Source organism: Vitis vinifera, chromosome 1 (genome assembly GCF_030704535.1).
Source record: "Vitis vinifera cultivar Pinot Noir 40024 chromosome 1, ASM3070453v1".
In the NCBI taxonomy this organism is placed as follows: Eukaryota; Viridiplantae; Streptophyta; class Magnoliopsida; order Vitales; family Vitaceae; genus Vitis; species Vitis vinifera.
Window position 1 is genome coordinate 8,109,737 of NC_081805.1, and position 26,840 is coordinate 8,136,576.

The 26,840-nt window shown below is 38.1% G+C and overlaps 1 protein-coding gene across 5 annotated transcripts; it reads left to right on the top strand.

Annotated features, from left to right (window-relative positions):
- Positions 1-409: 409 nt before the first annotated feature.
- LOC100263708 (phosphatidylinositol 3-kinase, root isoform) lies at positions 410-26,830 on the top strand. 5 transcript variants are annotated; one of them, XR_009466641.1, is made up of 20 exons: positions 418-532; positions 633-754; positions 1,497-1,593; positions 2,498-2,594; positions 13,357-13,515; positions 13,635-13,844; positions 16,888-17,069; positions 19,687-19,834; positions 20,113-20,208; positions 20,665-20,800; positions 20,907-21,028; positions 21,578-21,772; positions 21,933-22,103; positions 22,207-22,344; positions 24,738-24,892; positions 25,053-25,196; positions 25,381-25,528; positions 25,616-25,798; positions 26,475-26,535; positions 26,631-26,830. XR_009466641.1 is itself a non-coding variant. In XM_059739833.1 (19 exons), the coding sequence occupies exons 2-18, from the start codon at positions 643-645 to the stop codon at positions 25,751-25,753; spliced, it is 2,448 nt and encodes an 815-aa protein (XP_059595816.1). In that variant the 5' UTR covers positions 410-532; positions 641-642; the 3' UTR covers positions 25,754-25,798; positions 26,631-26,830. The 5 variants fall into 5 exon arrangements, 4 of the variants coding, with proteins under 4 accessions (XP_059595816.1, XP_059595812.1, XP_010651480.1 ...); XM_059739833.1 differs by lacking the exon at positions 26,475-26,535 and having other exon boundaries at positions 410-532; positions 641-754; XM_059739829.1 differs by having other exon boundaries at positions 25,616-26,830.
- Positions 26,831-26,840: the final 10 nt, after the last annotated feature.

Here is a 26,840-nt window from a genome sequence, read left to right on the forward strand (position 1 = left end):
ATTTTTTAACCATCATTTATTGGAAAATATAAATATTTAAAAAAATTTCTAGATGGTTACCCTTTGACTTAAATAAATTAATTATATTTTAATTTATAATTAAACATAATTTAAAGAGTATGTTTGGCTATAAGAAAATGGTAGAAAAAGAAAAAAAAATTAGTAAAGAAAATCATTCTCTTCCATGTGGACGACAAGAGAAAATGAGATAGAATATAAAAATTATGAAAATATTTTATATGATACATTCCTCTAAAAAAAAATATGAATAATCAATTAATGTTATATTTGATTTTTAAAAAATTTGAAGGAAATGCAATGGTAAAAAAATAAAGAGAAATATAAGATGAAAAAAAAAAAAATCAATAAATTAATTTTATACGTTACTTTAGTTTACTTGTTTTGAGATTAAATAAGTTAAAAAAGAGGGACCGTATCTAAAGTGGGACCTTCCCGTTTCCGAACTCAAAACACGTTTCCGCCGATGATTTGTGGAGACCGGTCCGGATCGACTGAGCGGCGCCGTTAATCGGTAGTAGAAAAAATAAACTGGATTGATTCTTAGCGTAAGATTTGGTTTCATTCAAATTCAAATTGGCAATTAGAAACCCTAATTATGAGCATTTTGGAAGCATGAAAGAGATGAGCGGCAATGAGTTCCGATTCTTTTTGTCCTGCGACATCAATCTTCCAGTTACCTTTCGCATCGAGAGGTTGGAAGGCAATTTGCCTTCTGTCAAGTCCTCTATCTCAGGTGAGTTTTCAGTTTCAATTTCCACTTTATAATCCCTTTTGTTTGAAGCGCCCAATTCAGCATGCTGTAAGTTTTCCTTTCCTGGAAACTATATCAGGGGGAAAGTAAAAGTCTCGTGATATTTTGTGTTGTTTTCTTCTTGGTCTTTTCTCACGGAGGAACGCGTTAGGGTTTTGAGCCCGGAATTTTTTTTCTTTTCCTTTTCCCAATTTTTGATGGTTGCAGTTTTATTTTGAGTGTTTTATTCTGCAAGTTTGGGGTAAGAAAACTTAGTTCGAAACTGGTACTGGTTGATCAAATTGATTGCACTGAAAAATAAACGTATTCTGAAAGTGTTGTAATTTCAAATCGCAATTTATGATTTACAATTTTCTGGCGATTATGTTTTGTTGCGAAAAATTTAAATTTTTTATTGGAATTTCACTCATGCGTCTGTATGATGACCATCTAAATCTGGCATCATCCTTGTTTTGAGCACCTTCTGAATCCCTATATCCCCAAGCAACGCATCTATACCCGGATACATTATTATTATTATTATTATTATTATTATTATCTTTTGTGGGGACGGGGAGGGGTGGGTGGTTTGAATTTTTCTCTTTCCCTTTTTTTGGTGGCTGTGAACTGCTTGTTATATACATTTTATTTGGTGATATAAGAAAGAAGTTTTAGCTCTGTGTTTGGCTTGCCCTTTTTTTTTTTTAATTTTTTTAACCACGCGCCTAATTCAATTATCCTGCAGAATTTGATTACACTACAGAGGAGAGAAGAGCTGAGCTATATGTTGAATGTGCACTATTCATTGATGGTGCTCCATTCGGGCTTCCCACTAGAACAAGGTCTTGCCATATGATCTAATTGTTTGTATGCGTTTCAAGTTCTTGAAGAAGTTTTCCAACATTGATTATTGTGTTTCTCAGCTATCTAAATGTGATCAAAACACATGCACACGCATATCATGAATCCTTGCACACGTTATTTCTTCTTTTATTTTCCCCTTTCCCTTCCTTCCAGGTGAATGAGTACAGGAAATACTAGTGTGGTTCTTAGAGTGCTTAATTATGTAGACTATTAAACATTCTAAGCATATTGATTTTTCCCCAATTACCAAATGCCTTTGTTAGAAATACTTCATGTTTGATTCCATCAATGAATCTATTTTCTGCTTCCATGAGTTCTAGTCTCAATAACAATGGCTAGTTGTTACCGTTTCCTTGTGCATATAGTAAAATGCACCAAATTTGGTTTGATCCATGTGAAAGTGATGGGAGATTGCATGTGGGTTAAAGGTCATGCTCTTGAAGTATTGATGATCCTATTAGGCTATGTTTGGTTCTCAGAAAATTTGAGGGAAAATGCAAAGAGAGAAAAAGTAGAAGAAAATTAAAAGTGAAGGAAAATAAAAAATAGATTTAAAGTCAATAAATTAATTTTATATGTTACTTTAAACTCATTTCACTTATTTTAACTCTTCAATACAAAGATTAAATAATTTAAAAATACATAAATTTTTAACCGATTTTAATTATATTTGATTTTTTTTTTTTGGTATTTTCTATCGGTCAACCAAACGAGATAAAATCATTTTTTTTTCTTTCCTTGATACTTTCTGGGAACCAAACATAACCTTAAAATTTTTTTTAGCATGTTTTTGTTGAGTACTATATCTATTTATGTTTATGTGGCTTGCAAATTTTGATATATTGGCATATTTGATTTTTATTGGAATTGTTTTTTTGCCAGGTTGGAATCTACAGGACCATCATATTGCTGGAATGAACTCATTACTTTGAGTACAAAATATCGCGACCTAACTGCTCACTCACAACTTGCATTAACAGTAAGTTGGCAGCAGCAATTTCTTATGCTTATCTTTTTGGTCCACCTTCAGGTCATCAGATTTGAGCATTTTTCTTTGGGTGAAAAACTGATAGATTTACAATGGAACCTTTTTTAAATACATCTATGGATGCCCACTCTGCAAGCATCATCATGAAGGATTCATGTAACTAAGCCCAAATGGTAAGGACAAAGGTTTAGTTGTTTCATGCACTTATGCTGTCTAGATTTTCCTTAGTTTCACTTAGTATTCCAAAGCTTCCATGCTGCTAAAAGGCTTGTCCATAATGTCATCAATCGCCATTCTAGAATCTCCTTCATGCATGTCTATGAGCCATACTCCTTGAGTAGCTTTAAGACGACTATATTCAACTTTGCCACCAATTATCATTAGGTTGAGCCATCAAAGTTGAGCTTGTCTCAGGGATGAAGGTGAATGTCAAGAATGTTGAAGAAAAGAGCCTTACCAATGGTCTAAGGTGCATTTTTCATTCTGGAGAGAAATGTCTTTACTAATGACAATAATCAATTATATTCTCCTAAAGACTAGGTTCCTGTTCTTAAGAATACCTTATGCATATTTGAGGTGTTAAATAGGCATTTAGTATGTGGAATATTAGTTTTTGATTGGTATTTTATCCGTAAAATATTTATACAAATACTGTATGGTTCCGTTGAATTTCAAACCTAACTGTTCAAAACAGAAGTTAGTGTTGACATGATATGTATTATTGTTTCCTTAACAGTTCAAGCTATTGGTGTGAGTGGTAATTTGACATGGTATTAAAACTTTGGTTCCCTGAGGCCTTCAATCCTAACCACTTCGAAAGAATTTTGTTCTTTCAGTTTTTTGTCTATGTGATTGTCACTTCACATGTTGGAGGGGGCCATGTGAATTAGAGGGGGAGAGTTGTTTTGTATTTAATCTGATATGTCCTATAAAAGAAAAATGGTATTTAACTTGATATGCTTTTCATGTTTGAAGGGCTTTGATCTACATTTATTTTGATATACATTTAACCCATTCTTGACAATTTAAGCTTTTTAGAGTTTATACCCATTTGCCTTGTGGGTAATTTGTACAAAATTCTAGTTAAAGTTTTGGCAAATGGACTAAAGAAAGTGATTGGGAAAGTGGTACTAGAGTCTCAGAATGCGTTTGTAAAAGGAAGACAAATGCTATTTTTTTTATTTATCAAAAAAAAAAAGAAGAAGACAAATGCTAGATGCATTCTTTTTTATTTCTATTCTCCTTTACAACTTCCAAGGAAGCTTTGATGGATGATGTTCATGTGGTAGAGGAGAGGGTGGGTCAGTCTTGTGGAACTCGTGCTTCTTGAGACGTTTCTAAGAATGGGAGGTGAATAGCATTGATGCATTGCTTCAAAAGCTTTGTGTTAGGAAGGAATAGTCGATAGGAAGACAAAATGATATGGATGGTTAGTAAGAGTAGGAACTCTTGGTGAGTCCTGCTCCTTTACCTTGGAGATGGAGGGAGAAGTGTCTTTCGCCTCAAAAGTAGTGTGGGCCTCTTAGGCTTCTACCAAAGTGGGTTTCTTTGTGTGGGAAATAGCTTGGGGAAAGATTCTAACCATGAACCAACTTCAAAGAAGAGATTGGTTTTTGGAAAGTTATTGTTGTATGTGTAAAAAAGTAGAAGAATCAATAGACTTTCTCCTCATCCATTGTGGGAAAGCTAGGACGCTATGGCACTTCCAGTTCTCTTTATTTGGCATTTTGTGGGTTTCCTTATTTAGTGAAAGACTTGTTAATGTGTTGGAATGGAACTTTTGTGGGCAAGAAGAGAAGATTGGCATGGAGAATAGCTCCTCTTTGCCTATTTTGGACAATTTCGAGGGAATGTAACCAAAGAACTTTTGAAGGGGTGCAATGCAAAAACCAATCTCTTAAGGACTCCTTTATTTCTAATCTATATATGTGGTCCTCTGGGCCTCTCTTCAAGATGATGTTCAAGCTGGTTCCAGATCCTTGATATTTCATTGAGTGGTTGTGCACTAAGTATTAAATTAGGATTCTGATTGTTTGTTGTTTCTTTTTACTTCTTAGATTTATGCTTTGTGTACTATGTGTGCGCCTCTTTTTGATTGACCTTTTTAATGTTTTATCATTGCTTATCAAAAAAACAACTTAAGCTTTTTTTTTTTCGATCAGTAAGTAATATGTATATTCAAAAGAGGCGCTAAAGAAGCGACTCAAATAGCTACAGTATAGAACAACTCACCCCCTTACAAAAGAACCCAAGCCACTATGAAAGCTAAAAAAAACCCTCTCCCTTAACGCAAACACACCCATTCTATAAAATCTATTAAGGTCGAAGGACCATTTTTTATCCACAATTTGGTTTCCGATCATAGTAAATACACAAAAGAAATTTTCAGCTTTTGGATGGACAACACCCCATCCTCAAAAGCAATAGAATTCCTAGCCTTCCAAATAACCCAAAACAAGCATAACGGTCCCAAAAGCCACGCCACCTTTCTCTTCTTGTCCACAAAGGAGCCTCTCCAACCTATGAGAGTTTCCTTAACCGAAAGCAGAAAAACCCAAGAGACTCCAAAAAAAGAGAGGAGCAAAGTCCATACCTCACTTGCTCTTTCACAATGAAGGAGGAGGTGGTCAATCGACTCCCCACACTATTGGCAAATAAAACACCTATTTGCCAAAGCCCAACCCCTCTTTTGCAAACGGTCCAAAGTTAAAACTCTACCCCACGAAGCCTCCCACGCAAAGAAGCTTATCTTGGGCTGAGCATGGGACATCCAAATAATTTTTGAAGGGAACGAAGCAGAGGACACCGGCTGCACTACCCTATACAAGGATTTCACCGAAAAAACCCCATCCTTTGATTCCACCCATCTCACCTTGTCCTCCTCATCCACCCTTATCATCTTTTCTTCCAAGCAACAAAGAAACCTTCCCACTTCTTCCATTTCCCAATCATTAAATGACCTATTGAAAGTAGGAGTCCAACTTCCCCTCCTTTCCCCCTCGGCTGTCCAAATTTTATTTACCCAAGCCTCTTTTGACGTTGCCAGGGCAAATAAAGAAGGGAAAGCCTCGCTTAAAGGGCTGGTACCACACCACTTATCTTTCCAAAACTTCACATTCTTGCCCTTCCCCACCTCATAGCCAAAAAAAGGGGTTACAAGTTGTCCCACCTTATTTATCGCTTTCCATAAGCCAACTCCATATGCCTCCCTAATCTCACAAGATGTCCATCCTCCTTTTTCCTCCCTGTACTTCCTTCTAATTACCTGATTCCAAAGGGCCTTTTTTTCGTTTGCAAAACGCCATGCCCATTTGCCCAGGAGAGCCTTATTGAACAAACCAAGGCTCTTAACCCCCAAACCTCCTATACTTTTGTCTTTACACACAATTGGCCACCTTGCTAAGTGAGGTTTTTGCTCAAGAGCGCCACCTCCCCACAAAAAATCCCTTTGTATCTTTTCCAATCTCATCCTAATTGCCCTTGGTAATTGGAAGATGGACATAAAATAGATCGGTAGGTTGGATAGAGTGCTCCGAATTAAGGTAATCCTTCCTCCTTTTGAAATGTACTGTCGCTTCCACATAACTAATCTCTTTCTGAATCTTTCCTCTTTTTGAATACTTCTTACCATTTTTCACCTGTATCCCTGGTCCTTGTGGAATTATGAACAAGATCCTAACTGGAAAAATTGGTTTTTTATCATTGGCTTGAACCAAAAAGATTTTTCTTCATCTTGTCCATGTGTTTGTTAAGATTATTGGGAACTAGAAAATAACTTCAACTGTGATGAATCACTTGGTTAATTGATTTGTCCTCAATAGGAGGAAGTATTCTTTCACATATAGCTACTTGTATTGGGAATTTGATATTTGTGCTCACCTTGTCTATAAAGGTGCTCTTAGAAAGTTTTCCATGCAAACATAGATGCCTTGGTTTTTGAGAAATTACTATAGTGTGAGGATAACCTTCTCTTTTTCCAGTTTCTAAACATGGTTAGTTTTTTACTTTTCATCATTATGTATGATGAAGTTATGTTCTAATTTTTTTTTTTAAATCCTAAGTTGGTGCTTATTGTCAACCTATAATTGAGAAATTGGCCATGGTGCAAGCATGGAGGAATATGTCACCTCATTATGATGATCAAAAGGAAGTTTGGTAGTTTACATTGCTCTTGCAAGCATATAAATTATGGATTGCTCCTTTTTGATGAACTAGCTTTTCCTTTTCATGTTGCTGGTATCTAATTAAGTTCACAAGTAAGCAAAGATTTGAAACTGCTAAGAAGTAGTTGTTTTCATAAAGGCATAGTGAACGTATAGTTGTGAAAGAAAGTTAGCAAATTTGAATGGAGTAACCACCAATATGTTACTCTATGAATCACTTCTAATTGAACTGAGAGATGGGGAAAAGAGAAGGGAATTGCTGGTTTGCAGTGGACTCCAAGTCTTTTGAAATATCTGTGGATGTGTTTGGGAAGAAACTAAAGGGGATTATTGTGGAAAGAAGTAGAGGTTTCACCTCGTGGATAAGGTTTGGAAGGTCCAGTTTGTGTTGGCTGTTGGAGGGAGTGGAGGCAAACTGTAGGGGGGAGTTTGGGCAGAGATTCGTCAAAAGCTGGGAAGATGGAGGAAGGAGGTACAAATTGGAATGTCGAGCAAATGAGGCTAGCAGATTCTAATTGTGTTCAATGATTGACTCGGATGCAAAGAGACATTGTTTAGTGATCCCAGAAGGAAAAGGTTTCTTGGAAGGATGGGCTTTGTTGGCTGAAAAACTTCGTTCACTCGGAATATCGACATGTGATGAGCCTAGGGAAGTTTCTGCATCTTCTAAGCCTGAGAGCAGAGATGGGGATTCGAAGGGGAAGAAAGAAAAATCCTACATTGATGCGGTGAATACTAGAGGAGTTTCAAGAGTGAGAAGGCTAGGGGAAGCAGCATGGCTACAGCTTGGAGAAGAAGATGTGTCAAAAGGAAGGGAGCTGCTAGACCGATGCCTTGTTGGGAGATGGGGAGAAACTTTGGTTTCAGTTCCACACCTGTGTGATCTGGAAAGATGGGGAAAAAGTCACTAGAAACTCAAAGGAGGAGTCAAGTTCGTGAGAATGGGGGGCCCCTTTATTTTGATCGAGTTTGAGAATAAAACAGAGGCAGGCAAAGTGTTATTAAGAGGTATCCGATGTTTTAAGGATTCGGTTCTGCACTTGGAAAGGTGGGACCCAAAAACGGGTTGTTCTCAAAGTTGTGAGCATCTTAAGGAGGTTTGGGTGAGAGTGATGGGATTACCATTGCATCTTTGGAATCGGGAAGTTTTTAAGAAAATTGGAAACTGCTGTGGGGGCTTCGCTGCAGCGGATGAAAGCACTGTTGCTTTAAAGGAGCTCCAATGGGCCAGATTGCTAGTGAAGTCGGAGGGGACGGAATGGCCAAGCTCCCTGCAAGTGATAATCGACAATACTTGCTTTGCTTTGCAACTGTGGTGGGAAGTGCTGCCAAGGGTGTCTGAAGTGCTTCCGACGATCAGAAATGGGTTGGGGAAGGAACAAGTGGCTAGGGAAGAAGAAGGGGGGACATCACGCGTCGACAGAGTGGGGAAGTAGATGCAGCCAAACGAATAGCTTGCAAAAGGGCTGTGCCGTCTGAAGATGGTGAAAATCTTTGTAGGACAGACATGGAGGCTCTTCTTTCTGACTTGATGTCGACAAGAGGGGCAGATACAGACAAGACCAAAAGATGGCAGCAGTCTGATTGGGGGATTAATTCAAAAGCTGGGCCTGTAGCTAAAGCTAAGGGAATTTTGGGTTGGGACGTGGAGCTGGAAGTGGAGAGGAGGCCCATTGTGGAGGGCTTGTTTGGAAGCAAAGAAGTTGGTGGGCCATCTCACTTAAGCCCAACAACTTTCAGGCTGTAGACAAATCTCCAGAGGAGGCCCATTAAGGAGGGCCATTCAAGATCAATGGAGGACGGTGGGCTGCCCCAATCAGGCCCATTGCCAAAAACGCACTTAAAGAGCTGCGTGGAAGTGGGCCGACCCACTTTGGAATCTCATAAAGGCCCAGCTGTGGGACGACCCACTGTTGAAGACCCTCTTGAGGCTAGGGCTTGCGGGGGATGCCGAGAGGAGATCTGGGGGAGTCCAGACGGGGCTGTTTTTGGACTCCAACAGGCTTCGTCTCCTCCAACGCCAAAGACTAGAATGCTCACCGACAAAGCTTTGATAGAGGACGGTCCAGGTACATAGGTTCTCCTTCTCGGCTTCTTTTCTCGTTGGGGAAGCGGGTTCTCTCTTCTTCTTTTTCTCTTTCTGGGCTGGATGAGTTTTTTGACGCCACAGAGAGAGGTTACAATCGGAGTTGTGGATCGGAAATAGCTGGGGGATTAGAGTTGGGTCCTCTTAGAATGATATTGGCGGATGGTAGGGAGGCGGAGGTCTCCGGGGTGTCGGGTTTGGCAAATGAGAGGACCGAGGAGGGGACAAAGGTTGTTTTGGACAGGGCTCCTCAAGAGATGATGGAGGAAGGGGACGAAGGGGGTGGGCTGAGTTGGCAGTCGAGTTGTTTGGCTAAGTTTAGCCGATGCCTCGAAATGCCGACGGAGGGCTTTGAAGGGGAGATCCTGTTTCTGCTCAGAAGAATGAAAGAAAGGAAAATTCGGAAGGGGAAGAAGGGGAAGCTGGAAGGTAGGAAAAAGAGAAAATTTAAATCTTCAAAGTTCAAAAGGGAGTTGAGAAAGCTGGAATGGACTGTGAATTATCTTGGAGGAGGAAAAGAGGAGGCAACTGCTCTAAGTTTAAATGAAGATACGTCTTCTTTCTTGGAATGTTAGAGGGGCTAATAATTGTGATAAGAGGAAGGTGATCAAGGCCTTGATTAAAAAGAACAGAGTGGACCTGGTTTGCTTGTAGGAAATAAAAATCCATGATATGTCAAGGGGCCTAATTAGGAGCTTGGGAGTGAGAAGATTCTTAAATTGGGGAACTGTGGATTCAAGGGGCTCAGCGGGTGGTATAGTGGTGTTTTGGGATAATAGGGTGATGGATTTGATAGAGTTAGAAAAGGGAGAACATTCAATTTCCTGCCATTTTAAAAACTGTGAGGATGGCTTTATGTGGACTTTTTCAGGTGTTTATGGTCCAACCATGAGGAAAGACAGGAAATGTTTGTGGAATGAGTTGGGGGCCATCTACGGTCTTTGGAATGGGCCGTGGTGTGTTGCTGGTGACTTTAATGCCATCTTAAGCCCTGAAAAGTGCAGTAGAGGAGGGAGCTTGAACTCAGTCATGAGAAGATTCTCAGATGTAATAGAAGATTTACAGCTAAAGGACTTGCCCCTGATAGGGGGCCCTTTCACTTGGATTGGAGCGGTGAATAACCAGTCTTTCTCAAGGATAGATCGGTTTTTGGTCAATGAGGGGTGGGATTACCATTTTAGTGGTTCAAGGCAATGTGTCCTCCTGAGACCAGTGTCTGACCACTTCCCAATTATGTTAGAAGGAGGGGGGTTGAGAAGAGGACCATCTCCCTTCAGATTCGAGAATATGTGGCTCAAAGTGGAGGGGTTTAAGGAGCTGTTGAAGGCTTGGTGGGAGGGGGACAATTATAATGGTTCTGCAAGCTTCATTCTGGCAAAAACTAAAGGTTGTAAAGTCTAAACTAAAGGAGTGGAACAAAGATGTCTTTGGGAGGGTGGAATATAGGAAGAATTTGGCTTTGGATCAGCTGCAATTTTGGGATGCAAAGGAGAAGACTATCAGACTGTCCTTGGAAGAGATGGATGCTAGAAGAAAAGTGAGGGAAGAATACAAAAAATGGGTTTTATTAGAAGAGATGAATTGGAGACAAAAATCTAGGGAAGTGTGGCTGAAAGAAGGGGACAGAAATACGAGATTTTTCCACAGGATGGCAAACGCTCACAGAAGAAGAAACAATGTGGACCAAATTAGGGTTAATGGTGTTTGGTATTCGGAGGAGAATGGGATTAGTGAAAGAATAGTGAATGCCTTTAGATCTTTGTTGTCCAATCCAGGGAACTGGCACCCTCCTTTATCCGGGCTATAGTGTGAAACGTTGCAGAATATGGATGTTGATGCTTTGGAGGCGCAGTTCGCAGAAGAGGAGGTGCATGGTGCGCTGTTGGGTTGTAGTGGGGATAAAGCCCCGGGGCCTGATGGCATCACTATGGATTTCTAGTAGTTTGCTTGGGACTTTGTGAAGGAGGATGTGATGAGTTTCTTCAGGGAGTTCCATGATCACAACAAATTTGTTAAAAGTCTAAACACTACTTTTCTGGTCTTAATCCCAAAAAAAGTGGGGGCTGAAGATTTGAGGGATTTTAGGCCCATAAGCTTAGTGGGAAGCCTGTACAAGTGGTTGGCAAAGGTCTTAGCCAACATACTTAAAAAACTGGTTTCTAAGGCTCAAGGGGCCTTTGTGGAGGGTAGACAAATTCTAGATGCAGTGCTAATAGCGAATGAAGCCACTGACTCGATTCTGAAGAATAATGAGAATGGTTTTATGTGCAAACTTGACATAGAGAAGGCATATGACAATGTGGACTGGTCTTTCCTTCTCACAGTTATGCAGAAAATGGGCTTTGGGGAGAAATGGATAGGGTGGATTAAGTGGTGCATATCCACTGCAAGTTTCTCTGTGTTGATTAATGGAACGTCTAAGGGTTGCTTCCAAAGCTCAAGGGGATTGAGGCAAGGTGACCCTCTATCGCCTTATCTTTTTGTGATAGCCATGGAGGTTTTTAGCTCATTTCTTAAAAGGGTTGTGGATGGAGGTTTTATGTCGGGTTGTACAGTGAAGGGAAGGAACGGAGAAGGGGTTCAGATTTCACACTTGCTGTTTGCTGATGACACCTTGGTGTTTTGCCAAGCTTCCCAAGACCAGCTGACCTACTTAAGCTGGTTGCTTATGTGGTTTGAGGCCGTATCAGGTTTGAGAATTAACTTGGAGAAGAGCAAAATCATTCCAGTAGGGAGGGTAGAGAATATCGATGATCTTGCCTTGGACTTTGGTTGTAGAGTGGGTAGTCTCCCGTCCACTTATCTGGGCCTCCCCTTAGGTGCTCCGTTTAAGACAGTATCAGTGTAGGATGGAGTGGAAGAGTGGTTCTACAAAAGATTGGCCATGTGGAAGAGACAATACTTATCAAAGGGGGGGAGAGCAACTCTAATTCGAAGCACTTTGTCGAATCTTCCTATTTACTTTATGTCCTTGCTGAAGTTACCAAGTTCAGTTAGACGAAGACTAGAGCAAATCGAAAGGGACTTCCTTTGGGGTGGTGGCAACTTGGAGCGAAAACCACACTTAGTAAGATGGAAGGTGGTGTGCTTAAGTAAAAAGAAAGGGGGATTGGGGGTCAAATGCCTTTCCATTCTCAATAAGGCTCTCCTTTCCAAATGGAATTGGCGATTCGCAAATGAGAGAGATGCTTTGTGGAATCAAGTGATTAGAAGAAAGTATGGGAAAGATAGAGGGGGTTGGAGCTCTCGGGAAGTGAGAGAGGCACATGGTGTGGGGCTTTGGAAAGGAATAAGGATGGATTGGGAGTTGGTGGGCGCTCGAATCTCTTTTAGAGTTGGCAATGGGAGAAGGGTGAGCTTTTGGAGGGATAGATGGTGTGGGGATTCCCCCTTGTGTGAGTCTTTTCCTTCCCTCTTTGCCTTGTCTGCTAAAAAGGAAGCTTGGTGGCGGATGTTTGGGATCCCTTGGCCGAGAGGGGTTCGAGCCCCTATTTTTCAAGAGCTCTAAATGATTGGGAGGTGGAGGAGGCGGAAAGATTTTTGGAGCATCTTCACGGGAAGAGAGTGCTTGGAGATGTAGAGGATATGGTGGTTTGGACCGAAACAGAAAGCGGAAATTTTTTGGCAAAGTCTCTCTACTTTGCTCTCGAAGCGGACTGCCCTGTTTTGTTTCCTTCTAGTTGTATTTGGAATGGGTGGGTACAACCCAAAATCAGTTTCTTTGCGTGGGAGGCAACATGGGGTAAAGCTTTAACCCTAGACCTTGTTCAGAAAAGAGGATGGTCCTTGGCAAATAGATGCTTTATGTGTCTTGAGAAAGAGGAGACAATAGATCATTTGCTTCTTCATTGTTCAAAAACAAGGGCCTTATGGGAGCTACTCTTTACCTTGTTTGGGGTGTCTTGGGTGTTACTTTCCTCAGTTAGAGAGACTCTCCTTAGTTGGCATGGTTCTTTTGTGGGCAAAAAGCGCAAAGAAGGTGTGGAGAGCTGCTCCTCTGCATATATTTTGGACGGTGTGGAAGACGAGAAATAAACTGGCATTTAAGGATGATGAGCTGTCAATCCAAAGATTGAAATATTCCTTTCTTTTCTCTCTTTGGTCTTAGGTTAAATTGTTTATAGTTGATTGTCCTATAACCATAGTTAATTTTATTGATTGGTTGGGATCCTATTAAGGTTGTTTTTGGGCTAGGTGACTTTTTGGGCCTCTTTATTGTTCTTAGCTTTTTGGTGGTGGGTGTTTAGGTTTGTATACCTTGCATAGTTCTGTTTACATTGAGTCGCTTTTTTGGCGCCTCTTTTTAATGACTTATCTTTTACCTATCAAAAAAAAAAAAAAATGTCACCTCATTATGTAAATGAATGAATTTCTATTGGTTGCATTTTTTTCTTTTTTGATAAGACTATTGGTTGCATTTTTTTGTAATCAGATTCTTTGTCATACTGGTTAAATTCCCTAGGACCTGTGCTTTTATTTATTGCTGATCTTGATGGAAATTTAGGTTTGGGATGTTTCATGTGGGAAAGATGAGGGATTGATTGGTGGGGCTACCATTCTTCTCTTTAGCAGCAAAAAGCAACTCAAAACAGGGAAACAGAAGCTTAGGCTTTGGCCTGGAAAAGAAGCAGATGGATCATTTCCAACAACTACTCCTGGAAAGGTTTCTGGTTATTATTGTATCAGTGTTTATGGATCTGATATTTCAAGGATTATGCCCTTGTATTATTTTGAAATGGTTGGATTTCTCTCATCTGCTCATTACTGACTAACTTCCTATAGGTCCCTAGGCATGAGCGTGGAGAATTGGAGCGTCTAGAAAAGCTTATGAACAAGTATGAAAGGGGACAGATTCAGCGTGTTGATTGGCTGGATCGCCTCACATTCAAAGCCATGGAGAAAATCAAGGAACGAGAAAGCTGTAAAAATGGAAGTTCTCATTTATATCTGGTGGTTGATTTCTGCAGTTTCGAACATCGAGTTGTTTTTCAGGTAGATCCATCTGCAGGCACCAAATTTCTTTGTTTGTTGCTTATTTATAGTTGATTTCGGCAGTTTTGAACATCAAGTTGTTTCGAGTGGATTCATCTACAAGTGCCAAATTTATTTGGTTCTTGTTTATTTACTCCCTCCCTCTCCCTCTCTCTCTCTTATATATATAGAGAGAGAGGGAGAGAGAGAGTAGTGTTAATGGTTGTGTTGGGTTTGTGTTTGTGAAGCTCATTTAATAAATAGGTTCAATTGGATTATATACAGATTAACATGGCTAATTCATTAAACATGATTTTAACTTGTTAAATTCGTTAACATGATACAATCCATTTAACCTCTTTAAGATTTTCAATTTATAAATTATTATTTTTAAAATGCTTTTTAGTTGTTTTTAAGCTTTAACTTTTAATATTTTTCTAACTCTTAATTATTTAAATTTTTATTTTGATATATTTGTAAGATAGAAGATCAATTTAATTTTCTTAATTATATGATATTTACAATTTGATACTTTTTAAAATTTTACATATATAAAATTAATAAATTTAAATGGATTAAAAAGTTATAAACGAGGTAAGTTATAAACACATCATTTTGACACGATTAAATAAATGGGCTGACCAATCAAACTTGAACAATATCTATTTATTAAACAAGTTACACAAATTGACATGATTATGACAAACACATTTATGTTCAACCTAAACTTATTAAGATTTGTGTCATTTTCAAATTTGTCACCCTTAACTATTTTTATGTAATTTTATGAAATATAAAAGTTTGAAAAATCTTGCAAAGTTTACACCATAGGCCATAGCAAGCTAATCCATAGGCCTTCTAAGCCAATTGCCTTCGCCTTCTCTCTCTCTCTCTCTCTCTCTCTCTCTCTCTCTCTCTCTCTCTCTCTCTCTTAGAGGGTGCATTGCAAGGTTGGAGGGCTTAGAAGACTTATGGGTTAGGATCCTTAAGCATAAGGTGAAAACTTTCAAGTATTTGTACAATTTTTATATTTTTATGAACTTATACAAAAATAACGAGAGAGAGAGAAAGAGAGAGAGAGAGATTCCTTTGCTACTTATTGACGCTAGGTTGATGAAAGAAGAATGAAAACTCAGCTCTTACCTTTTGAAGATGCCTCCATTTAGTCCTTAATGCCATTGAGTCCCAAATTGCCTTATAATTAGAAAAGCACCCTAGTGAGAAGCCCATTTTGGCACTATAATATCTCTCATGACTTGGAAAAGAAAAAAGGAGCGCCTTAGTGAGACACTAAAGGAAGTGGAAAGTAGAGCCCTCAAAACCAACCCGTGGTGCATCCAAAGTGGAGCTAACTTGAATGATCTTGCTCTACACCTTTGTTGATGATGTGAGACCACATACACTCCCAAAAGCCTTAGCTAATGGGGGCTAGACGTAGGCCCACATGTAAGGCCAACCAACATTGGTAATCAACCAATGTGGGATATTGGACTTCCTTCCTTCATCCCATGTCAAACACCCCTACTCAATTGTTGAAGCCCGTGTCAATGAGCATAGGGTGAGCCAAGCCAAAAATTGCTTTGATATCAAATGATGCGGGACCATATACTCCCAAAAGCTTAAGCTAATGGGAGATATAGGTAACGTTACTTGTAAGGTTCAACCAATGTTGGTAATCAGTTGATGTGGGACATTAGACTTTCATCCATCTTGCGTCATTGGATCATTTGCTTTTTCTTTCACTCACTGTTTTTTATATAGTTTTATAAAAAGATAAAAGTTCTGAAAGGAAATTGGAAGCTTTACACCTTATGACTCAAGAGCCTAACCTATGAGCCTTCTAAGCCACTTGTTCTGTAGGGCTCACCTTGCTCAAGAGATAAAACAAAACAAAAAGGGGAAAAACAAAAGAAAGAAGGAATTATTTTGCAACCTCTTTAGAATCTATTGTTGAAGCCAGTGTGATAAAGGAAGTCTGAAAAACTTAGCTCCTACTTTTTGAAGATACTCTCTTTCAGGTAGTCATCCTTTCTTAATCCTTACTATCCTTAATGTCATTGAGTCCCAACTGCTTAGACTTATAAGCATGCCCTAGTGAGGGGCCCATTTTGGTATTTGGACATCTTCATGACTTGGAAAGGGAAAGAGGCCCACTAGGTTGAAGGTGGAGTCCCAAGACCGATCCTTATTTATCCAATATAGAATTAACCGGAATGATCTTGCTCTGCACTGTAACCTTCTCTTCATACACATGCTCTACCCCCACAACAACAAATTCACTCACGAATTTGTCTCTAGCCCTGGCACTGCCTTGAAGCATTGAATGTTGCATACAAGATATCTCAATTGATTGGTGTCTGCCCCACAATGGGAAAAGGTTGTCATCTGCATATAACTAATGTGAAATGGGTCTCCTCGGCTGTTGTCCTTAATTCACCATTTTCACCTGCCTGCACGACCTTATCTCCCTGTTTGCTCAGTGTCCCGCATTAAAAGTGAAATGGTGAAAAAGGGTCCCTTTGTCAGGGAGACCTTTTTTGCTTGTGAAGAAGCCAGTTAGAACCCTGCTCCTAAGAACTGATGATCTGACTGATGAAATATGTGGATGGATCCATCTCCCCTACTTGTAGCCAAACCACACACAATTCGACAATTACAGAATAAAATCCCAGTTCTCATAATTGCCCTCTTTATTTATATTGGGCTTACATAGTCTCACTCCTCCCTGTTTGTTAGTTTTGATTCCTAGGATGAATTTGATATCAACACCGCATTTACAGTCAGTAGTGTTACTGTGCAGACTACTGGTAGGCAAAACTCTATTTATCAAAGGATGGTCTATATTCATAGCAAGTCGTTGAATAGCATTCTAGCCTGATTCAGTAGGTTACTGGGTGCTTGGTGGCAGATGTTGTATTGGTTCAAAAGCTGAACTTTCTTTGGGCAATATCCAAATTTAATTTTTGTTTTGATGCTTATGCATACTGTTGCAGCAATTGGTTTTGTTTTTGGTATACTGATCCAAATGTTGTATGTGTTTGACTTCTAGTTGTTTGTGATGTAGGAGTCGGGAGCGAACTTTTTCTTGCCATCCCCTCCTATAGCTTCTACAAATGAACTTGTTATTGTGTGGGATCCAGAAGTGGGGAAAATGAATCCCTCCGAGCACAAGCAACTAAAGCTAGCAAGGAGTTTAGCTCGTGGAATCATTGACAGAGATCTCAAACCAAGCAATAATGAAAGAAAGTAAGAATAAATAGGATGATTTTAAATTTTAGTTGATAAAATTTTATATCTATTTTTCTTTCTGTCTTTTTTCACATTTTCTATCTATCTTTTGTTGAGTGTCTCAGTCAAATATGACAAAAGAGTTGAATTTAGGGATGACAATAGATCTAGTATCTTGGGGACTGCCCCTAATAGGACAGGTTTGGCTTTGGCATAATCAAGGTAGGGTGGGTTCGGTTTCTTTTTTAAAATTTGGGTCAGTTTCAGGTTGGTTTTAAGTTTTATAATGTCCCACCCCACTTTATCATGATTATGTATAAAATGAGAGTACAACTAAATTCATATTTTGTTTTCTTTTATTTTTGAACTTTTTTTCCCTCTTTGAGCATATGTAAAGAGAAAAACGCAGGTGGACTTTGAAAATAAAAATTAAATATAAAGTATAATGCAATACTTAATTTATTTATTTGTTAACCATTTTTGTTCTAATATAATGGCCAGCTTGCAACTGGACAGGGGCTAGTGGCTCCATCTTGGGCTTGGACTATGGATGGGGGATTGTTTAGATTATAGGGTTAGGGTTGGGATAGGGGTGACTGCCAGACCCATCCTGAACCCTCCTTGTTGATATTCCTTGTGGGTTTGTATAAGTAACACATTTTGTTTTGGGGAATGGGAACCCAGTAGGGACTCGATGGGAGATGAAAGCCTCCCGGATGTCTTTCATGAAATTTGTCTCCTTCAGAAAGTTTTTGGATTGCCAATGTAAGAGTATGAGAAAAAAATCGTGTCCTTGCTGAGAAGGTTGGAAGCTAGAAAGGGCTGCAGGGTAGCAGCCTTGAGTATAAAGAGGAAGCCTTCCTCTACGTTCCATTTTGATAGGGAGCTATGCAAATTGGAGTGCTCGATTAATTATAGCAAATCAAGCAGAAAAGAGATGAGAAAGAAGAGTGGGTGGGATATGGTTTGCGAGTGATCATGAAATTTGAGGTTTTTGGACGGCTGTTAATTGGTTTAGAGGCTGGGTGTTTGCCTCTCCTCAGAAATAGAAAGGATAGAGAAGAGGAGAGGGGCCAAAATTGTATCTCTTGGTCTCAAGGTAAGGGATTTAGAGAAGTGGGTTTGTTTTGTAATTTCTAAGGGGGCTGAAGATAGTTGTTTTAGGGAGTGGCAAGGGTGGGTGGAATTGGCAGCAATGGGTAGATGAAGTTTGAATTTTTATCCAAGGATTCAATAGGATTGCAATAATTGGATTTGGTTTGTAAGCATGAAAGGCCGTCTGGGGTCTTTATGTCTTTCTAGGCCTGTATCATGTTGTGGTTTGTTGTTGTCTCTCTCTTCCTTTTGTTTGCCTTCGGACACTATTTGTATACTCCATGTGTGCTTTGTGCGCCTTTTCCAAGTGCTTTTAATATATTTGCGTATTTTATCTAACGAAAAATAAAATAAATGATGACTGTTTTGGAGAGAAAATCGTTTAGGCTTCTTCCTATCATGGAAAAACAAACGTGATTTGTCAAAATTATTATTGTTTTATATAATTTCAATAATTGAGGGAAACAATTTAATTGCATGTCTTTATATACATCTTTTCTTCTATTTTCTTAACTGGGTTGATAAGTGGGTTGTTTGTATGTTAATCATTTTCACCCTTTCAAAATGGATCTTTCCTGATTGTAAGAGGGTGAGACATGGCCCAAATTTACTCAAATTAAATGCGTTTGCTTTGGCTCTTGGTTCAAGTGACCTAAATCTAACCCTATTTTAAAGGAAATTTATTTTTTAAATATTTTTTGAGATTCCTTTTTAATAGTTTAAATAATATTTTGATAAAAATGAGTTAATGAGTTGGAGGACTTGGTCTAGGACTCTAGGGTGGATCATCTTGGATAGGAATTAGCATATTTTTTTCTCAGAGAAACAGGGTTTAGGCATAATAGTCTTATTTGAAATTCAGGTTCAGAGGCAACAAACAAAGTTTCATCCCCTTAGGTTAACCTAATGCACACAAATCTTTCAATGGGAATACAACTGAGTACCAAGTACTGATTCTGAATCTGGGCTTGACCTGGCTATCCCTAATTGTAATAGATTGAAGGGTGTGCAAAATATACAAGGTTTAAGAAGAATCCATATGATGGATAAAATTCAGGTTCTGAGGAATTTCATCTATTAGGGTATATTTCTGAATTCATCTAAATGCGTGATTAGGAATTCTCTATGATATGTTGCAATCACAAGGGTTTTATGTTAAAAACACCCTTATTGTGGTTAAATTCAAGGATATCGGTCGCATGGATTCTAGCAAAAAGAATGCTACCTAGAAGGAAAACAACGTAAGGATCCTGCTTCCAAACGCATATAGCTTAGTATTCAAATTATACAGTTGGACCCACTGCAACACGAAATTATTCTTATGACTGGATTTAGTAATGTTTTCTATAAGACTTGATAAATCCAGGACTTTTCTTTTAATTTTATTTTTAATAATCTTATTCTGCGATAGCCAATTGATTTTATTGTTCAGCTATTTCTAAAAATTTTCTGCCTCATTGCCATCCTATTGGGTTTGTTGATTGAATTTCATGAGTGGGAGATAATATATATATATTTGGGTGCACTCTTTGGTTTTAAGGTCCATACAACGGATATTGAAATACCCCCCAACAAGGATTTTGAGTGGAGATGAGAAGCAGCTTTTGTGGAAATTCCGTTTCTCATTGATGTCTGAGAAGAGGGCTCTCACGAAGTTTCTCCGATGTGTTGAATGGAGTGATCTTCAGGTTAGCACATCTTCTCTTCTGCAATATGCATACTGCATATTGAGCAAGACATGACTACAAACTGTAAAATCTTGGATTATCCAGTAATTTGTAAATGAATGTAATTTGTATAATTCATAAAAATTTGAAGTACATATGTATTAGTTAGAAATATTTCTTTGTATTATTTTGTTTTTTTTTTTGTTTGAGTTGGATTCTTTGTCGTTTAATATTCCTTTTATTGCTACTGAAATTATGCATTATCACTTCTGAAGATTCTCTTGCTGACTTACATGCAGGAAGCAAAGCAGGCATTAGAACTGATGGGCAAGTGGGAAATGATAGATGTGTGCGATGCATTGGAGCTTCTGTCTCCTGTTTTTGAAAGTGAAGAGGTGGGTACTGTTCTTGTTTGTGTTTACATTTGATGTAAATATTTAAACTGCAGTATGAACTGAGGAGTCCAGTTAGGAGAGGCATGCGTGATCTGCAGGAAAGGCTAGTTAAGGTGTGCATGGTTTTTAAAGTCATGGACTTGAGAACTTTTTGACTTGGAAGCTTGTTGGACTTAATAATAGAACTATAAGCATCCTTGGGCTGCTATTTTTGTGGCCCTTTTTAATATATTTTTCTTTTTATCTATAAAAAAAAAATAGAACTATAAACCACTCTGAGATTGATTCATGTGCCTTTTGACATGAGAAATGTTTTGGAGGTTGTTAATCTTCACTAGCATTGGAGATTGTTTGCAATTTATCCTTATACTAGTTGTATTTGATCTTTAATTTGTGTTGTTATGTTCCACACATCATTCTGAATGAATAAAATTTTATTTTAACTCCCTTCAACAGGTTCGTGCATATGCTGTCAGTGTTCTTGAAAGAGCTGATGATGAAGAGCTTCAATGTTACTTACTTCAACTGGTTCAGGCTCTTCGTTTCGAGCGCTCTGATAAATCTCGCCTTTGCCATTTCCTTGTGCAACGATGTATGCCTACTGCACTCTACGTGAATAATTTTTCAAGTGGTATAATTTACTCTATTCTGCATCCAGTTTGTTGGTATCATCTTAATGCACCCTTTAAATTTTATAGCATTGCGCAATATCGAGTTGGCTAGCTTTCTCCGTTGGTATGTTACCGTGGAACTTAATGATCCTGCATATGCAAAGCGTTTTTACTGTACCTATGAGATCCTCGAAGACAATATGATGAAGGTGTGAGTTCCTCATTTTTCACTTGTTTGCCATAGCAATGTCTATTTGTATTATATTTTCAAGCTCCCAGTGTAAATAATAGATGCCCCTTCTCTATTTTAGTGATAATGCAGAACTTTGGGAATCCTACCATTGTTCGGATTTAATTACTATGTTCTAACAATATAAAATGTGTTTGTCCTTTATGTATCCTAAAGGCAGCTATATTCAAAGTAATTCTGGAAGGTAATCAAATTGTGGAATATGAATGCAAATTCCTTAGGAATAAGTTTGTTGTAGTAAAAAAACATCTATGTTACACCAAACGTGTAGAAGAAATATAGTTGCCAGTGTTCTGATGATATGTGGAAACAGCAGAGGGAAAATTGTCTTATGTGGTTATAGGCATGGCTGCCTGGTTCATTAACATCTGTGGGTGAAGCAAATGACAGGGAAATTGTGCCATTAATCATGCATGATTATGTGTAAATTAAGGGTTTCATGGGTAGGTGGTATATTTGATTGATTACTGTTTCCGGCAGTTCGATACTAACATCCACTTTGTAACAGTTGGGAGCTGGTGCAAATGGAGATGAAGACGGACTTAAGTTATGGCAGAGTTTGGTGCGTCAGACAGAACTGACAGCTCAGTTGTGTTTAATAATGAGAGATGTAAGAACTGTGCGTGGTGGAACCCAGAAGAAAATTGAAAAGCTTAGACAGCTTCTTTCTGGCCTTCTTAGTGAGCTTACCTATTTTGAAGAGGTATTTGTTTGATTCAAAGTTGACTATTGATCTTGTCATCTGCTAACTTTCTGAGCTTTGTCTGACATTTATTTTGTTGCATCGGATATAGCTTTCAGATTGTAACAGTTGCTTTTAAATATTTATAATTTGAGATGTGTTTGATTTGTTACACTTTCAGCCAATACGATCACCAGTTGCACCAGGTGTGCTCATCACTGGTATCGTGCCTTCAGAATCATCAATATTCAAGAGTGCTCTGCATCCTTTACGCCTGACTTTCCGAACAGCAAGTGGTGGAAGTTGCAAGATCATATTTAAGAAGGGGGATGATATTCGACAAGACCAATTGGTAAATGCTAAGCATTAATCTCACATGCAAACTCCAGATTGGACTAACGGAATATTTTTTTAGAGAGGATGTAAACTGGCTGTATATTGATATGTTCTTTTAGGTTGTTCAAATGGTATCTCTCATGGATCGATTGCTTAAATTGGAGAATCTTGATCTACACTTAACTCCGTACAGAGTACTAGCAACTGGACAGGATGAAGGCATGCTGGAATTCATACCATCCAGCTCTTTGGCGCAGGTAGATATCCTCTGTAAGAAGCTTCTTTGATGAGAGAAGTGTGTTTAATGTTTATAATGGGCATTTACTTGGTTTCTATTGATAACTGAGTTGCAAAGCATCAGCTTTATCTCTAAAACAACATTAGAAGTTAAAGCAACAAGAACCTTTTCTGGGAAAAACTTTTTTTAATTTTTGGAGAGAACTTCTTCAATGGTGACATGAAATTCTAGTTTCTTTTGGTAAATATCTTAATTTCTTGGCTAATATTTTCACTCAAAAATTTTAGATTTGGTTGAAAATTTTCACCAGTCTTGGAGCTTTCTTTTCTTTTTTTCTTTCCCTTTTTTCCCCCCTGATATTCAGCTTTAGTTGCCAAATTCCCAAATCTCCATAGATTTCTAACATGTTAGAATATGTAGAAATGACATCAAAGCATTTTGGTACACAAACTTCAATGTTTCTTCCCTCTAGTTAAGACACCTTTTTTTTCCTCTAATGTTTTATTTGATAAGAATCATAATATCTTTTGGAAGAGAAAAAAAGTCCCAATTCAATTCTCTTTAGGCCCAACTCTAATTGATTAATTTAATTAATTTATCCCTTTTATTAGCCCTGCAAATATGCAACATCAATCCAGATAAATTAGTAAATATTCAGTTAACACAAAAACACCAGATATATGTGGAAAATCACTTACATTGATTGCTGGAATCTTTGTAGATGCAAAAACCATGGGTCTATCAACTGCAGCAAAAGTCCATTAATAATGAAAGAAACATACATATTTTTACTTGGATTTAACACTACTACCCCACTAGACTTATACCAACTATCATCTATATGTCTTCTTCATATCCACAATGTAGTAGACTATCATGCTTCTTAATGGATCACCTCAGAACTGTATTGAGGATTGGGATCTCGGATCCTTGACCTCTGTCTTTCCTCTTGGAAAGAAGTGTCAATCTTTTCCAGTCAAAAGCTTAATTTTGAGGGTTTAGGATCAATGGTGAAGTAATCACAAAATATTTGTTGTCTTGGTGTGTGTGCCCCTTTCTAGGGTTATAAAAAAGATACACACACGCACACACGCTTCACAAACTTCATACTTTCATTTGCTAAAACACACACACACACACACACACAAGAACAAAACCCTAGGTAGAAAATATATTTTCCTTGTTCACTTTCACAAACTTCATACTTTCATTTGTGAAATTGTCATTCTAAACTAATACATTAACAATTGGCTTTGTTTTTTACTAGATGATCCACTTAACAATTAGCCAATCTATTGATCCAATTGGGGGAGACAACCCAAAAGGATTAGCCAGGTAACTGATTTCTCTTTAAATATGAATGGACCTCCAATGAATAGTCCCTCATATGCGAGTGTGCATACAAAAAGAGGAAAAGAGAAACCTCTTTTTATCAGTTACAATCTTGATCTACTATGTTAGAGGAGGATAACTTCCTTCACTTGCATTTCTTTTACCCAAACAAGGGAAAGTCATTGTCATCAATTGGTATAGAGAGGGCAAAAACAAACTGTCATAATCACTAGGGATAGTACCAATACCTTGTGGGTCAGGTTGCCAATGTTACTGTTATGTGCATTGCACACATCAACATGAGAAACTTTAAAAGGTAATATGGTATTTCAAGGGTATGTCTCTCAGGATATCCAGAAGAAGAGTTACACTAAATTTCAGATGATGAAGTCTAAGCCATTATTTCTCCCACTTGCTCCCTTGAAAGATTTGCTTGGAAAACTTTTTATCTAGTAAATGAAATTTTCTATCATTTGTGTTCTGTCTTTTGAAAACAGACAAATTATTATGTGTTCTATTCATTAGGTTTTAAGGGTGTGTGTGTGTGTTCTAATGAAAGTGATTTGATCTAAGAGGGTGACAGTATATTAATTAATTTTTTAGTGTGCATGTCCACATGTGTATGCTTTTTGTTGATTCATTGTTTGTTTACAATATTTTTATATCCATACTGTAATGTTAATGGTTACCTTCCTAGAACAGTAAGTTAATGCCTCATGATGGGAAAAAGTGTTTGTAATATTTTGTCAAATGAGAAAGTACACAATCTCAAATCTTAGGCAAATGTGACTTCTGAATTTAGTCACTTGGACAACCACCTAGGCATTTAGGCGACCTGCTAGGCTCATTGCCAAAGGTGTTTTGATGACAGTGTTTGAATCCTTTTGCTAATGACAATATGAAATATCTATAACCTACTTTCAGTATTTTTGTTCACTCTTTCTGATGCTATTTAGTTTTTTGGATTATACATGCAGCCGAATTTTATCTTCTGAGACACCTATCTACTTCTTGTGGTTAATATATATGTTTCTAGATGCTCTCAGAGCACTTAATAAACTCGTTTCATTTCGTATCCAGATTCTCTCTGAACATCGTAGTATTATAAGCTATCTGCAGAAGTTTCATCCGGATGAGCATGGGCCTTTTGGAATCACAGCCACCTGTCTTGAAACATTTATAAAAAGCTGTGCTGGCTACTCAGTTATTACATATATTCTGGGCATTGGAGACAGGTGACTATTGAATTTGACAATGTACATCAAGACTATCTACATATTACTGTACCTTATTTAAATTAGCTAGTGTTTTTTAATTTTCTGTTGATTCCTGGGGTAGATCTGAATATGTCAAACTGAAGTATATTTCTGAATACAAAATCTTCTTGGCTTGTAGGCACCTAGACAACCTTCTCCTTAGGGATGATGGGCGTCTGTTCCATGTTGATTTTGGATTTATTTTAGGCCGAGATCCTAAGCCATTTCCACCACCAATGAAGCTTTGCAAAGAAATGGTTGAGGCTATGGGTGGAGCAGAAAGGTATCATTACTATGGGAGAAAATAACCTTTTTTGAGCCTTTGGTCTTTTGTTTTATGTCACCTTTGCTGGATGAGATTCCATGAGATGTTAACATACCACTGCATGATTTTGGGAACCTTATTTTGTGGCAATGCGATATTACCATGCCAAATGCAAATGGTTCATTACACTTTTCTTCTGCAGCCCATACTATACCAGGTTCAAATCCTATTGTTGTGAAGCATACAATATCCTCCGCAAATCTAGTAACCTCATTTTGAATCTGTTCCATCTGATGGCGGGTTCCAATATTCCTGACATAGCTTCTGATCCTGAGAAAGGCATTCTTAAGGTGACCTTCTTCTATCGTACGTTCTCTGTCCACAAGTATAAAATTGTTTTCTGTTTCTTGTTATGACTTTGGCTGCTTTGCTTGTAGCTTCAAGAGAAGTTTAAGTTGGACTTGGACGATGAAGCCTGCATTCACTTTTTCCAGGATCTTATCAATGAGAGTGTGAGTGCATTGTTTCCTCAAATGGTTGAAACAATTCATCGGTGGGCTCAATACTGGCGCTGATCCCACAAGTTTGTTGGTGTCAGTTACACCTTTGTAAATAGCCAGGTAATTTCTACTTTCTGTTGCTCAGGCATGTTGGTACGTGTTGCAAAAACTGGCTGATGAAGTTAAACACAGTAGTTTTTTAGTTGAAATTTTTTAAATTAGATCGGATTTTGTATAATTTATCTATTGTTGGTTGGGGTTGGGGGCTCAGCTAAAGTTCAATCAAGTCTGAGATACACTTGGCCTGATTTAACAGATTCTTGAAGCCCCTGTACTCTATTTTAGTTCCTGATAAGACGGTTTTGGACAACAGTATTGAAAAACTTGCAACACTATCTTCTTAGAAATTTTATGGAGCTTTATGGGAGTACCCTTCATTCTGTCTCTTTATTATGCAGTGTGTTCTAATGAGAATGGTGATCTTTCAAATTGCTTCTTTGATACACTTTGTAATGTGCATTGTAGTTTTTGGTAAAATTATAAGCATTTATGCGTTGAGCCTATTCCAAGAAACCATTTGAAAACCTAACACTTTCTTCTCTTGTGCTGTCATTATATTGGTTGATACAATGGTCCGACTCATGTTGGGGGTCTATGTTGGAACCAACCAACATGGATGGTTATTGCACTTCAATGTTGGATCTCATTTTCTCAGTTTGCCTTTTCATCTGATTTCTGTATTATTATATTACTGTTATTATTTTGTTTTTAATGGATGCTTGCGGATGCAATCTAGTGGTAGGTCATACTACAACCTCAATGCCTTCAAATGCAAGACAAAAGCACTGATGATGCAGGTCTATTGCATGATTGGCCCCAACAAAGAAGATTTATGCTTTTCTTTTTGTGCTGTTAATTTAATATCTGAAAATCTATTGTCTTTTTTGTTCAGAATTCAGAGCATGGAAGGAACTTGAATGAGCTGTTGTGTAACTGTATATAAATTTATTTAATGTCCTTTTATGTAGGCTTAAGCTCGATAGTTATTTTCCAGAGATACTGTTACATATATATATATATATATCTTGTTATTTGTATATTTTATTGCCAATTTGGCTCTGATCAATTTGAAATATTTGGGGCGCTTCTATCCTTCTTGCTG

Excerpts from the sequence above, each read along its gene's own strand:
- LOC100263708 (XM_059739829.1), top strand. The coding sequence starts at position 634 with ATGAAAGAGATGAGCGGCAATGAGTTCCGATTCTTTTTGTCCTGCGAC. Across the intron at positions 22,104-22,206 it reads ATATTCGACAAGACCAATTG|GTTGTTCAAATGGTATCTCT; the intron begins GTAAATGCTAAG and ends ATGTTCTTTTAG. Across the intron at positions 25,529-25,615 it reads CTGAGAAAGGCATTCTTAAG|CTTCAAGAGAAGTTTAAGTT; the intron begins GTGACCTTCTTC and ends CTTTGCTTGTAG.